The 15628-nt window shown below is 40.0% G+C and overlaps 1 protein-coding gene across 1 annotated transcript in view; it reads right to left on the bottom strand.

Moving 5' to 3' along the window:
- Nucleotides 1-1317: 1317 nt before the first annotated feature.
- The window catches only part of CPSF3 (cleavage and polyadenylation specific factor 3), a 44536-nt gene continuing 30225 nt past the window's right edge, over nt 1318-15628 (bottom strand). Inside the window, exons 13-19 of the mRNA XM_059078377.2 lie at nt 14512-14610; nt 13093-13187; nt 11408-11495; nt 6047-6116; nt 3968-4064; nt 2077-2193; nt 1318-1588 (exon numbers count right to left, since the gene is read on the bottom strand). Coding sequence (XP_058934360.1) covers nt 2092-2193; nt 3968-4064; nt 6047-6116; nt 11408-11495; nt 13093-13187; nt 14512-14610 — 551 coding nt within the window. The 3' untranslated portion in view covers nt 1318-1588; nt 2077-2091. The remainder of the gene's footprint in view (nt 1589-2076; nt 2194-3967; nt 4065-6046; nt 6117-11407; nt 11496-13092; nt 13188-14511; nt 14611-15628) is intronic.

A 15628-nucleotide genomic window follows, 5' to 3' on the forward strand; every position in this document is an offset into this window, starting at 1 on the left:
GGAATTTGAACCGCTACCCAGGGGGATCAGACCAAGAGGGAGGGATTTTTGCTAAACCGACTCAGCGGGATTCTTGCTACAACTGGGCTGAAGGGGCCAAGAACAGGACCCAAGTGGGATGCTTAGTCAGAGAGAAGACAGAAGAGCCTGCCTCAGGTTTGCTCAAGCACGCAATGAAGTGTGACAGCTGTGATAAAATCGAGCCAGAAGGGTGTCTTGAAACAACTGAGCTTAAGGTGAAAACCGGAAGGGGAGCAGTGTGCGTTAGAATAGCTGCCGTTTCCGTGGCTTGGACGTAGGGTGTTGGGGGGAGAGTGGCTAGAGCTGGAGAGGCAGGTAGGGTGATACAGAGCGGGACCCCCGTCTTCAGGCCGGATTTCCCTGGCTTCAACTAGAATCAACTGGGAGCTTTAAGAATGTGCTGATAAAGGACCACCACTCTAGACCAAATAACAACACTTCTAATGGCAGGTCGTGGGCATCAGTACATTTTTAATGCTCCTCAGGTGATTCCAATATGCAGCCAGGGTAGGTGTTTGGATTTCATCCTAATTAATCACAGTAAAGAAGCCCTGAAGGATTTTCTGCAGGGAGGCTTTCAGCAGATCTGTCATTTTAGGAACCAGCTATAGGTAGAGGAGGAAGGGAGGCTGGGGCAGGAACCAGAGGGGGAAAGATGACTTGGACTCCGAGCCACAGTGGAGATAAGACGAGGACAGATTCAAGAGCAATTTAGAATCCTTAACTGAAATCGGTTACCTCGGAGAGGGACTTGCCATTTTTGCTGTGTATAACCTGCGTGGTAAAGATATCACAAGTGTGTAGTTTTTCTAACTTAAAAACGTTTTCACATCTATCATAACACACTCTTATATGACACTTATAAAAGGTGACCCTTAGGGCTTTGGTTTGGGCCAAAGACAAAGTAGGGTATCTAACAGAAATAAATGTATTTGGTTTCAAGTAAAAATTCAGATTCAGGCACCGAAGTGTGTCACCAAAGCACAGGGAAGGACTAAGCAATGTCAGTGCAAACTAGTGACTGTGGCTGACCGATGGCTTTAGCTTGGCAGTGAGTGTAACAGCTCTTTAGCTGCCCCTTCCCGTGCTTGTTCCCACCCCCTCCGCTGAGGGAGCAGCCAGACCCTTCACTGAAGTAGAGGCCAAAGCCGCCCCGGAGCAGTCGACCTGCTCCCTCAGCACCCGGCACCCACACTCCTGTATCCAGTTACTTGCAAGTGTGAACTGCTCGTACTTGGAAGAAAATGGATTAATGTTAAGTTATACATGAAACGAGTCAACACGCATGACGAGCCCTTGAACCTGAGTCATAAAAATTATATTTTGAATATCTCTGAATTTTTTTTTTTTTCTTTTTTTTTCTTTTTTTTTTTTGCGGTGCGCAGGCCTCTCACTGCTGTGGCCTCTCCCGTTGCGAAGCACAGGCTCCGGACGCGCAGGCTCAGCGGCCACGGCTCACGGGCCCAGCTGCTCCGCGGCACGTGGGATCTTCCCGGACCGGGGCACGAACTCCTGCATCGGCAGGCGGACTCTCGACCACTGCGCCACCAGGGAAGCCCGAATATCTCTGAATTGAATGTAGACATTATACAAAGAAAATATTATTGACTCTCAAAAGTCACAATTTTACAGACATAAATTAAGGAATTTGTCAAGAATAATGGGAGGGAAGAAATAGAAAAAGGGCTTAAAACTTTAAGTGATAATATGTAATTATTAATTCAAATTCAGAAAATGGATATGAAAATTCAAACCATCACTCATTTCCTTCCTGAAAACAGACAATAAGACATTCTGTTTCAGCTGCTATGAGCAGATCTTAAAGGTGTCAGTGGGAGCTGCACACAACCCCAGAAGCAGAGTCAGTAACAGCAGTTAGTTTAGCGGTGCTAGAATAATGGACAAATTCGTTGGTAATTTAGCAGTATTCACACAGGTGCTGGAATAAAGGCCATTTGCTATCAAAAGTCAATAGGCTACCCCAGAGAAATTCATGTATTTTATTTTAAGTAACAGAAGTAGAGTCAAGCATTACAAAAAAGTTTTAACACCTACAGACACATAAGGTTATTAGTGAACTGGCGTGAGGGCCTCATACAGTCTCTGGGCCGCCAGTTCCACCATTTCTCGGAGGGACTCGTCATCTTCACTTCCTTCTTCACATTCTACAGTCTGAAAGTGAGAGCACAAACATGCCTTTCAACGAAGTGTCTAGAATTATTATATGGAAGATAAACTAATGCTCTTTAAGAACAAAACTGTTTCCCATAGGGGTGGGGGGGTCTTGATTATTAAGAGCCAGAATCACTGCACACCTGTGGGTCTGCACCTGGATAGAGACGTTCCCGAGAGCACGATGAACTCTGTTAGAAATTAACTTTGGAAAAAAAAAAGAATAAAGGGAAAGTCAAGTGAACTATGTTTACTTCAAAGCCCATGTTTGGATCTAGTAAATAATACTCCAAGGACTCTAGCCTGTGCAACACAAATTACTTAGCAAGCAATGGATGTGGTCATCTACTCAACATTTGGTATTAAATTTGGCTTTAGATTCACTAATCATCCTCCAGTTACTCCTTAACTACAAAACACTATGCTGTTTAAAACAATTTTTATCACACAATAACTATCCCTCATGTAAAAATTTAGGAAAGAAAAAAAATACCCTTAATTCTATGACCTAATGATAAATCACTGTGAACATTTCAGTGTATAACCTTCTAGACTTCTGGCTATACATGTGTATTTCTTTAGAACACAAATGGGATACGTCAGCACCCTGACTGTCTCGTGACTCCCCCACTCACTACTGTAGGTGGGCAACTCCGCACCTGAGTAAACCATTTCTAGTGGCTGTGTATACAGAGTACTCCAGGTACGAGGGCACACCATACACATTATTTATTCCGTTATTTTATGAGATCCTACTCTTGGAAATTTAGGTCTCTTGTAGTTTTGCTAATCAATACTAAGATAGACATCCTTGTATATGTATATCTTTGCTCACTTGCCTAATTATTTTCTTTGTTAAATCCAGCAAGTGGAATTGTGGATAAAGGCATTCACTTTTTTAAGGCTTTTGATGCAGATCACCAAACAGCCCTGCAGAAAGAACACACCACCTAACGTACAAGCTTCCCCCTGTCCTATGTGGCACTTGAAAATAACTGTTTCCCTCTTCTTTCACCATCACTGGGTCCTATCACTGTTTTTCATCCGTGCCAGGATAAGCTCAGAAACAGTGATATTTCATACTTTCAATTTGTATTTCCTTTAATTATTAGTGGATCTGATCTGAACATTTGTTTCATATGTTTACTGGCTCTCTATATTTCTTCTCTAGTGAATTACTTGTTTATGTTCTTAGCTTATTTTTCTATGGAGGTAAAATAAATCTAGTGTTTTCTCAAAAGAATATACAGAAATAACCCCAAACATGTTATTTGTTTAGTAGAACTGTTGTAATCTTCAAAAACAACCCCACAAGGAAGATGATACTTATTCATTTATGCTTGGGAAATAATTATGAAAGGTCTGCTGGGTGCAGTGGGCATGGGCCTCACGCTCTCAAGTTCTATTGTTTGGAAAAGCCACTTGGATCTTGCTGCAAAGAGAAAAGCAGCTTCTCTGAAAGTCTGGAATCAACTGAATGCCAAAGTAGAGAAATGCTGAGGTGGATTAAGGCATATTATGAAAATGGAAAACAGTGGAGTAATAAAGACAAGGGAAATGTGTACTATGCAGCAAGTGGAAAAACGCTTATGCCAGAGAAATAAAAAGGATGTAAAACCTGACATATGATAGCGTAAACACAATCTATTAAAAAAATGTAGGAAAACAACTGGAAGAAAATGCCAAAATGCAAAAGTAAACTGCAAAATAGATTATTTTTGCTTTCGCTTTATCTCCCAAGTGTCTTAAAATGTAGGAACGAACAGCTACGTACCCGTGTCTCCAAGTTTATGTTAGCAGTTTTTCCGTCCACTGTGACGCTAAGAATAGAACCATCTTTTACGCTAACACAGTCCTCTCCAAATATGTCCCTTAAGATAAACAAAGATGCAGTATTAGTGGACAATGCTTTACAAATATATAAAGTACAATTTTATATATTTGGGGAGAAATAATATTGAAGATAGGCCCTAGTCCTGAAGTAGAATACTGACTGTATCTACCCCTGAGATGTACTTCTTATTTACTTTCACATACTTTGTTCATTTTATAATACAGGTGAAATACACAGCTATCGTTCATTAAGAATGCTCCGTTCAGCAGGCATTGCACTAGGCACTTTATATATATTATCTTAACCTATATTAATTTTGGTAAGGAGCCCTTTTTACCCAGACCTGGGACTGCTATAGCCACAGGGTTGGAAACCAACAAACACAGAACCTGCTGCCTTTTTACCAGCAATGGAAATCAGCGCTCCTGCACCGTTGCCTGCTTTTTAGTTTGTATGACAGGGATGCTTTTTAAAATCAAAATGACAACACCAAGAACACTTCTGAAGATGTGTGACGGCTTCTGTAGGCAAAGTCACCATTTAAAGCCTAGCATCCATTTTTTAAAAGCCACTAAATGGCTGCTTTAAAAGATTATCAGTGTGGAATTTTGAGGAAAGGAACAGAGGTGTTAACATAAAAATCTCCAAACATGCAGAGCACCTCAAAACGTCTAGTTAAGTAACTTTCAATTTAAAAATAGAAGCATTGGGACTTCCCTGGTGGTGCAGTGATTAAGGATCCGCCTGCCAGTGCAGGGGACATGGGTTCGAACCCTGGTCCAGGAAGATCCCACATGCCGCGGAGCAACTAAGCCCGTGCACCACAACTATTGAGCCTGCGCTCTAGAGCCCACAAGCCACAAGTACTGAGCCTACACTCTAGAGCCCGTGTGCCACAACTGCTGAGGCACATGCGCCTAGAGCCCGTGCTTCACAACGAGAAGCCACCTCAATGAGAAGCCTGCATGCTGCAACTAGAGAAAAGCCCGCACGCAGCAACAAAGACCCAATGCAGCCAAAAATAAATAAAAAATTTAAAAATGGAAGCATTTATTCAACAAGTATTTGAGAGATCTGCTATATGTTCAAGGCACTGTGCTAGATGCTGAAATTATAAAACTAAATTCAATCTTTTTATTTTTCCTTTTTGGGGTACAATACATAAGCTTAACTTGTAGTTGTCCACTAAGAAACAGTTTTAAAAAAAATAAATTTATTTATTTATTATTTATTTTTGGCTGCATTTGGTCTTCGTTGCTGCGCATGGGCTTTCTCTAGTTGCAGCAAGCAGGGGCTATTCTTCGTTGTGGTGCGCGGGCTTCTCATTGCGGTGGCTTCTCTTGTTGCAGAGCACGGGCTCTAGGCGCCTGGGCTTCAGTAGTTGTGGCGCATGGGCTTAGTTGCTCTGTGGCATGTGGGATCTTCCCGAACCAGGGCTCGAACCCATGTCCCCTGAATTGGCAGGTGTATTCTTAACCACTGGGCCACCAGGGAAGTCCCAAGAAACAGTTTTATATGATTATTTTATTTGGAAAAAAACATTCTGAAATCAGGCTTAACAAGTACTGGAGGAAAGGGGAAAGACCTAATTATCTGGCATGTAAGAAAAATATGAGTTTAAAGGTGATTCATAGTTTACAGATTTACTGAGAAGAGTCTAAAAAAACATTCTTAATGTGGAATTCACATTTAAGGGGAAGTAAATATGTATAATAATTCTTAAAGGTGTAGTAACACTAGGTTAAGATTTCAGCACATGTCCTTGATAACAATGCTTTATTCAGCTACGCCAGCCACAGAAAAGCATCCTGAGGCTGTGTATTAAGTGAAACGTATTTCACAGGGAAGTGGCTGACCAGGCAGGTCACATGCTCTCAGAACTGGCCATAGAGTGTGTAGCTAGAAGGAAGTGGTTCAAACTGCGCCACTGATAGAAACAGCGGCACCCAGACCCGTTAAGTGACCTCGTCTGACCCCACCCCCGGCACCCTGTTGAGCGGTAACGTACGCAACACTTACTGGAGCATGATCTCCAACCTCTTGCTATAAACGTGCATTTCTAATTTTTTAGAAACCTTCTGTACTGCACCTGGGGAAAAAAAGCAACAGAGGGTTCAATTTCCAAACTCCCGTTCAGAATAACTTCCAAACCAATAATCGGAATGTAGTTGCTGAGAAACCAAAGTGGTTAATTGTAGAATATCCTTCAAGTGACAGATGTATACAGAGCATCTACCTGCTGAGGCAGACTGATATCTTCATCACTTTATTTCATGTTCTTGTTAAGTAACCACAAGTGACATTTAAGATTATTTAAAAATTTATTTCCACTGTTTCTCCGTCTTCTCCATATTTATGAGCAGAAGTGAGTGAAATTAGAACTCCAAGAGGTCTAGGAGCACATCCATCCTCAGAGAGCTCTGAAGCTTTTGTTTTATCTAAAATATTAAGTAAATTTAGCAATTCTACTACATATAATGCACTTACAGTAGTTTTAATAAAATATTTAAAATCACTGGCCAGTTAGATTACTTAGCTTTTCCCCTAAAACAAAGTAATCTGACAGCTCAGGAAGATGAGCCATACGTGATCTAAAGTTTCAGTATTGCCTTAGGGAGCATCACTAAGTACCTCCCAGTTCATCACCAGCAACAAAACAGTGAATTAACTGGTAGTTTCTCAAAAAGTTAAACAGAGAGTTAACATATGACCCAATAATTTTACGCCATAGACCCGAGAAGTGAAAACATGTCTATACGGGAACTTGTACATGAAGGTTTATAGTATGCAGGATTATTCACAATAGCCAAACTGTAGAAACAATCCAAATGTTCATCATCAAATGAATGGATAAACCAAATGTGCTTTATCTACACAATGGAAGCTTATTTGGCCATGAAAAGGAATGAAGTACTGATTCATGCTACAACGGGGATGAACCTTTTTTATTTTTTTTAAAGTCTTTACGCTCGTTGTTTACGTAGTTGAATTCGGCCACACAATTCTACATTGTTACAATCCCCCGGGCATGAAAAGCTCACGGGCTGTTCATTAGTAAATTCAAATGTCATAGTTTCAGGTTTTAACCTTAGAGTGTCAATAAAAACACAACACATGGCCAGGAGAGGTTGTTTCTGAAAGACATGGATGAACCTTGAAAACATTACGCTAAGTCAAAGAAGCCAGACGCAAGAGACTACCTTTTGTAGGATCCCATTTATATGAAATGTCCACGACAGGTATATCCAGAGAGACAGAAGTAGATTAGTGGTTGCCTTGAGTTGGGGAGAGTGGGGAATGTGGGGAATTAGAGCGAAAAGATACACAATGTTTCTTTTTGGAGTGGTGTGTATGTTCTCAAGTTGAATGTGGTGAATCTACTCTATATGGAAAGGAGCCAAGCTGTCATTTCTCCTAAATTGTTCTATAGTTCAGACCATAGTCACTCTAATTTTAAATTCATCGGTTTTCACTGAATATACAAGTAACTAAATGCAAGCCAAGAAAACTATATAATAAAACTTTTATACTTTAATTATAATCAATTCTGTTAAGTATTAAGCACTTAGCTGACATGTAAAAACAATCTCATAAAACACATTATTAAAAAGCAAACATTAAGCTATGAAACTGTCTATTAAAAGAAATTTTCCGAAGTGTGTATATATATTTATTACTAAGGTTTATGACAAACTCCTCAGATACATGAGATTATACTAAATGTGAAGTCATACACTCATACACATACATCTATCTGCCCTTAGGTCTATGTGTCAAAACAGGGCACAGACATGCTGAAAACAGGTACAGTGTGAAACAGAAGAATGTAAAGGAATATAAGGACATTAAAGAATACATTTTGAAAATGTATAAGATTTCTCATGTGTTCTCAGTGAGAAAAGGGGGACTATATATAAATGGAAGTTGGGGCTCAACACACACACAGATACAGATATAACTGTACTTCCAGAATCTGGACCAAAGTGTCAGCAGGCTAAGAAATGAAAAGGGAGCAAATGCTATCAAAGAAGAATCAGAGTGTTTCTAGAATAGAGCTGGCCAGCTTTTTCCGTACATGGCCAGATCGTATCTTACGCTTTGTGGACCACACGGTCTCTGCTGCAACTACTCAACCCTGCGGTGGTAGCTCAGACAGCAGCATTACATGGCATATAAACAAATGGGCCTGGCTGTTTCTTTCTTTAAAAAAAAAAAAAACATTTTGGCCATGCTGTGCGGCATGTGGGATCTTAGTTTCTTGATCAGTGGTCGAAACTCCGCCCCCTGCGGGTGGAAGCACGTTGCCTTAACCACTGGACCACCAGAGAAGTCCCATAGCTGTGTTTCAATAAAACTTTATTTACAAAAATCAGGTGGAGGACTGGATTTGGCTCAGGGGCCATAGCTGCTAACTCAGCTCTAAATTGTTAAAATATCAAATTTGGATAGGATAAAGCCAATTAATTTAAATGATAAATATATAGAATGAACGCTCTCAACTTTGAAGAGAGGGTATGTGCTAGTCCTTGTGATAATTTTTCATCTTCTGAAGGAGCAAGTACTACTTATTAAAACCCTGTTTAATAACTTAGCCCCACGGGGGACAACTTTCCATACTGATGTATCACATACACTCCTCGGGTCACTGTCTTATCTCTTTAAAACTCATCTTGTCTGTTTCCTTTCTCACGCTCCATATTTAATCTGTCAGGAAATACTGCTGGCTTTACTTTCTCCAGAATCCAACCACTTTCTGCTACCTCCACCACTTCCACCCTGGCCTGAGCCTCTATCTCCCACCTGCATGACCACAAAAGCTCCTCACTGGAACCTGTCAGCTTTCATACTTGTCCTCCTAACAGTCTCCTCTCAATCAACGCCAGAGTAATTAAAAAACCCTACAACGTAATCCATTTCACTCCAACTACAAGTCCAGAGCCTTAAAATGGCAGACAAAGCCCGACGCATCTGTGCCCACTCCAGAACCTGTCAAGCTGCCCAGCCCTCATTAGAGCATCAGCTCCTACAGGGCCAGCATCTGTTTGCTTTGTTCATGGACGTACCCTAAGCACCTAGAATAATACCCACTAAATAGCAGGTGCTCAGTAAGTATCTGTCAAATGACTGTTAAAAGAAAACAAGGAAGCACCTCATTACCCAGAAGAGTATAAAATCCCACTCTCGATACACCACAAAGTGGGGAGAAACCAGGAAATATGAGGCAGCCAGTTAGCTTTTACAATCACTCATGGAAAATGCCTGTTCTGACTTCTCCGCAATGAACCTCTTCCGAAATGCCCAGAGGTGTAACTTAGTGAACAAATGTTTTGGGGGGGTTTTATCTGTGGTACGCGGGCCTCTTCCGTCGCGGAGCACAGGCTCCAGACGCGCAGGCTCAGCGGCCATGGCTCACAGGCCCAGCCGCTCCGCGGCACGTGGGATCTTCCCGGACCGGGGCACGAACCCGTGTCCCCTGCATCGGCAGGCGGACTCTCAACCACTGCGCCACCAGGGAAGCCCTGAACAAATGTTTTCATAATTAGTTTAAGACGGATCACTAATAGTAGGATGATTATTTTTAGTTCCACTAGAGCAGATCAGAGTAAAGGTGTATTTTCACTTTGGACCGGAGTGCTAAGAGAAATACCCAAGATAAAGTCAAGCCAGCAACGATAGCTCACGTATTCCTTCCTGTACAACAGACATTAAATATTTGGTGATTATCTGTTAAACCACAGCATGTTGTCGGTTTTTCAGCACAATCATTAGGTGGAGTCTTCATTGGAACAGCAGATGACATCCTGACAACACAGCCGACAATCTCACACCGACACGCACTGGGTCCCCTCTTCTGCCACCCAGCGCGGAAATGGGCTTAGAGGAGCTCAGGTACTTAACATCCCCGAAGACCACACAACATCCTAACTGGCCTTGGAAAAGTGTCATTTTTGCATAGAAATTTCATTTTTCAGTAAAGTATAAATATCTGACTTCATTTTACAAAAGAGTTATCAGAATTTAATGAACAGAAAGCAACCTTAGAGGTTAAAACACAATTCAGTTCAGAAGTGTTTGATTCCAAGTGACCAAGGCCATGCTACGAAGTGAAGGGGCCGTGCTCCTGGAGAGCTGGGTGTCAGCACGGGGAGGTGGGCTGGCTCGTGCGCTCCAGCCTTGATCTCTCACTCCTGGTCTCTGCACTTAATCCTGTCCCCCACTTCGCTGCTCCTAACTTTGCACCATGAATTAGTTATGACCTTGGTAAAAGGTCCTCTTTCCCACATAGCTCCCCCATTTTAATATTTTTACCACCTAAGATATGAAAAATGTAAAATAATAAGAGAAAACCGACAACTGCCTTTAAAACTGTTCTGGCATGAATGTATTTGTACCCCCGGGCAAAGACTGTGCTACTGAACATCATGTGAGAATCCAAGGTGTGATGTTCTTCTGTGGCTTGTATGAATGCACAGCTCCATCTCTTACGTTACAGGCACACAGGGGTATCCATTACCCACGAATTAATTCAACTAAAAAACAAGTTATCAAATGGTGTCCAAAGGGTAATTTTACAATGACTATTACTCAAATTCAAAAACTTACCAGTAACTTAGATGAATGATTTGGATTTGTCTCGGCATTCGTTAGTTTCATGTTATAGATGTGACCAATTACAAGCAGATGCGTTATGAAGTGGTTACCTCAGCTTTTTTTCTCCTGAAATCAAAGAACTAACTATTTGCTTACTTTAAAAAAAAATTTTAAGAAACAAAAATATTCTATCAGAGATCTGTTGCCATGTGAGGCTTCCCGGAATATTTCAAGGGTGGCTTCTTCCCACAGGAACACAAAGGGCTACGGTGTATGTGCACCGTAATGTGTTATACTGAATTATGTACAAAACAGAATCAAACTATAAAGAAATGACACAAAAATATTTTCATTGGTGTTTTCTTTGATTGAAAATTGCTTCTTAGAAAAGGAAAGCAAGTTACTGCAAAACTGTCCCATGTGGAAATTCCATTCTATTCAACAAGTTTTATTCAACACAAATATAGCAGCATATTTTCCTATTAGACATTCTGGCTCAATTCAGCAGTATCTTGGAATTTCCGATTAAATTGTTTTTAAGAGGACTGTTACTAAGAGATTTTTATCTTCATGTTAACTGCAGCCACGTTTTTACAGCATGAATGAAGACTCAGGACAAAAAGTAAAATATTAGTAATACACATTGTTATGCATATATCATATCTTAAAAGTTACAGGAATGAAAAAATCAGGATATTTTAAGTTCTTTAGGACTCTTGTTTTCTGCTTTTTATTTCAAAGAACCATAGGAGAAATGAAAGAAGTGATAAAAATGAAGTAATTCTGTACCTTTCCTTATTTTCGGGTTTGATTGGACTTCTAATATCACGGTTGTTACTGTATCTGCATACATATCATTGGAAGGGTTTGCCAGCCACTGAAAAACAAGAGGCAGAATTAGGGAGGTACAACCCAGCCAACCCCCAAAGCTGCAATCGCTACCACCCATCCACGGACTGCATGTGGAGGATTATTGTTTCTAGCATTTCACTGAAACCAATTTTTTTCTGAAATTGATTAGCATTACTAATTAATTTCAGTAAACCCATTGTTTACTGAAATTAATTAGTAATGCTGGAATTCTCTAATTTTTTTTTTTTAAACAACACTAAAATGTACGGAGCATGTCCTTTGTGGCAAGTGTCTTATATGCATTATCTCATTTAACTCTCACATCTTCATCATAAAGGAGTAAACTGACTCAAAAGTAACTTGTGCAAGATAACATAAGCAGTAATTAATTGCTGGTTCTGTAACTCAGACTGAAATTCCTAGTCACTGTATTTTAGTAGCATAGGCAGTAATATTTTTAAAGATTTACTTTTGTTTCTCACATGAAGCCTAAGATCCCCTGACACTGTGCCATGTGCCCGCTGCTCTAAGAAAGTTTTCCATGTCTACCAGGTTAGGGTGAGACCAGCTGAATTACTTCAGGAATGAGTAAACCCCCTTCTTTTAATTCTCTCTCCAAAGAGTACTTTTACGAGCAACACGAGTCACTTGAAAAACCTCCTGTAAGATCTTCTTTGATCTGTTAATTCTAGGGAATAAAAGATGCATTCTCTAATAGTATTTGGTAGCAAGAGCCAAACTAATGTCCCTAACAACTTTTCCCCTTTCGCAGATAACACTTTATATATTATCATATGTAACTTCATGTTATAGATAACTATTCCTCTTGATAATTTCTCCAGTTACCTTTAGCCGTATAAATCAAATTCAGACTTAAATCAGTGAACTGCAGTGGAACCAGAGCTGACAGATCTTTTTTTTTTGTTTTAGAAAATAATATGTATGACAGAATAGTTGACCATATAGCTGGGAAATTTACATTCAACCTTGAGGCAGAGAAACAAAGTATCTCCCTGTATCATTCGGTTCCAGGATTCACTTTGAAAGTCCTTCTTTAAACATAGCGGATGCTGAACTATTAAAATCAACCATCAAAGTCATTTGGTGTCTGGGTTCTAAATTCTACCAGTATGGATTTAAAAGTCTAACAGTGGCAACCACATTTACCTAAATTAATTATTTCTAGCCTTTAGTGGATTTGGGTCATTTTAATGTTGCTTATTTGAATCTTCAGAATTCCACTCTCTTAAGAAGTGTTGCATGACAAGTTTGTTTGCTTTAAAGTAATGGAATTATATTTTTATCTTGATAATTTTAAGACCTTTTGATATAACTGAAGACACCTGTGGTACCACAAAATCTGTTAAGACTCACTCAGATGAGAGACCTCTGCTCATTTCACATACTAAATATTGTCTTAATTTATTATTAGTTTCCATGCTACTGTAACTATATAAAAAATGCTTAGTCATGTTATATTTAATGTTGATCTTGGAAAGAAAAATATACACATATATATTTTCCAACAATTTTTTTCCTGATTGGGAAGAACTCAATTTTCTCTACATTTACATGTGAACTCAAAACTTTTTTCCCCTCCTTGTTTAGGTAAATGATCTTACTTCTAATACCACCATTCCTGGTTCCTGTATTACAGTAATATTTTTGAACACTTTCAAAGCGGGTTTTTCTTGAATTTCTAATTCTTCTACATCACCTGAAAAAAAGAAATTGTAAGATGTATATAATTTTTTTGGGGGGTGGCAATATAAGGGTGGGGAGTGGGAGGTACAGACTGCTGGGTGTAAGACAGGCTCCAGGATGTGCTGTACAACACAGGGAACAAAGCCAATATTTTGTGATAACTGTAAATGGAAAGTAACCTTTCAGAATTGTATATAAATAAAAAAATTTTTTGAGAAAGCCAGCATAAAAAAAATTTTTAAATAATCTTCTAGAGTATAATTATTCATTTGTTTATAGAGACAGCTGAAATAAGGCGATACACAATGAAAAAATTTAATAACTTGTGTATAGGCAGATTTTAAGTAGCGAAGTTTTATATTAATTGCTTTAACAACTAAAAGATCTCAACATGTATTATAAATATTCATATAACTTGATAGGATTTACCTTGGATATTAAACATCTTATCAGTTGCAAACTTTGGTGACTGTCAAACACCTATGTTTGTACAAGGGATTTAGTGACTAGCATCTTAAAATTTAACACGAACCTCATCAACTACATCACTTCTACCGTCTGTATTCTTAAGTTTAAAGGTTCTACAGGAAAATTCTGTTGTCTAAGACAAGGCTTTTCTGGTCTTCCCAGTAGTAACTTCTTAGTTAAGGATTAATTCAGATGCATTTGATTAACTTCCTGTGTTATAACCTATAATTCTAACATGAGGTTCTGAAGTAAAAAAAATATATATTCTACTGGTTTATTTTATGGCAGTACTTCACTCTATGAATTACAAAGAGCATATTCATAGAAAGCATAACTTTGTGATCTGAAGTGTTCTTGTTTATCAGAGAGAGCCCACGCCTTTTAACTTAATTCTTCACCTCTCATGATGTTAATACACAAAAATCTCTAATTCAAAATGGTCTAATATAAAAACAGAATAGGTTTACTTTTTACTGGCCTTTGGCCAGTGGTCATGCACTCTTATATAACCTGCTGTAAAGGTTTGTACTGATGGAACCAGAAAAATTATTTTCACTGAATAAAGAAAAGAAATTATGATAAAATCTAGGTATAGCAGCTAAAGTAGATTTTAAACACAAGAAGCAAAGACTACTGACAATTTTAGAATTTTAAGTGAGTCATAATAAGAGGTATTATGAGATTTAAAAATTGTTTATCAGTGTATTTTCAAAAATTTCACCTAAAGGTGGTAATAACATGACCAAGTAAAGTACAAAGAAAATGTGTGCATTCTGACACAAATACCAAAATTAAATCCTTTCCTAGATATATAATTATCTTACTCAAAACTAGAAAACAGTTAAGTGAATGTCAATAAATAAACACACCTGTCAATTTCTGTAGCTGGTAATAAAGCAAATTAAAAGGACCAGTATATGGAATGGCTTGGGTCTGCTTTACAGTGCTCATGGCCAAGTCCGTATAATCTGGAGAGGAAATTAGAATGAATATACTTTAGGAAACAATACTAGTCTCACAAAATACGATTTGCAAACACATACCAGGAGTAAAGAAAAGAGAAGTAAAAGCAAAGTATGCGAGAACATGCTTGTCAAGCTAACAAAGTGCTCCACAGTTGGTTCCCATCCTACACTCCCGCCCCACCCCTACCCTGGCCAATAGCTAACCTGTGCTTCAGCCATAAGAAGGCACTCTCATTCCCCCAAACATATCTGGTCCCTAACATCTCCAAGCCAGTAAGCCAGCTGTCCTCCGCCATCTCTGCTGGTTAGCTATCCTTCACCACCCGGCATGAGAGCTACCTGGTATGCAATGCTTTTCCCAACCCTTCTAGGCCCATTCTCTCCTTACATGTTATCCTGCACTTCTGTATGTCCCGGGTCAATACTGTGATTAGCTTTGCACAGCATGGTTTCTCTCAACAGACAGTTTTTCAAGAGCTGGGACTGTGCTGCTTAGTACATCTCTAGTCCTCCAGCACCGAGCACAATGCCTGGCATACAGGAAGACCTCAGCAACTGTTAATGGAACAAGTTGTATTCTACTGTGTGACAGTGTGAAAGCTGACAGGTGGCTTATCTCACAGTTGAACAGCTAAACACTGCTGCTATTTCTTATTCCTTTTTTTTTTTTGCGGTACGCGGGCCTCTCACTGCTGTGGCCTCTCCCGTTGTGGAGCACAGGCTCCGGACGCGCACGCTCAGAGGCCATGGCTCACGGGCCCAGCCGCTCTGCGGCATTTGGGATCCTCCCGGACCGGGGCACGAACCCGCGTCCCCTGCATTGTCAGGAGGACTCCCAACCACTGCGCCACCAGGGAAGCCCCACACAAGTAACTTTTTTTTTTTTTTTGCGTTGCGCAGGCCTCTCACTGCTGTGGCCTCTCCCGTTGCGGAGCACAGGCTCCGGACGCGCAGGCTCAGCGGCCACGGCTCACGGGCCCAGCCACTCCGCGGCACGTGGGATCTTCCCGGATCACGGGGC

The sequence above is a fragment of the Kogia breviceps genome, chromosome 11 (genome assembly GCF_026419965.1).
Source record: "Kogia breviceps isolate mKogBre1 chromosome 11, mKogBre1 haplotype 1, whole genome shotgun sequence".
Lineage (NCBI taxonomy): Eukaryota > Metazoa > Chordata > Mammalia > Artiodactyla > Physeteridae > Kogia > Kogia breviceps.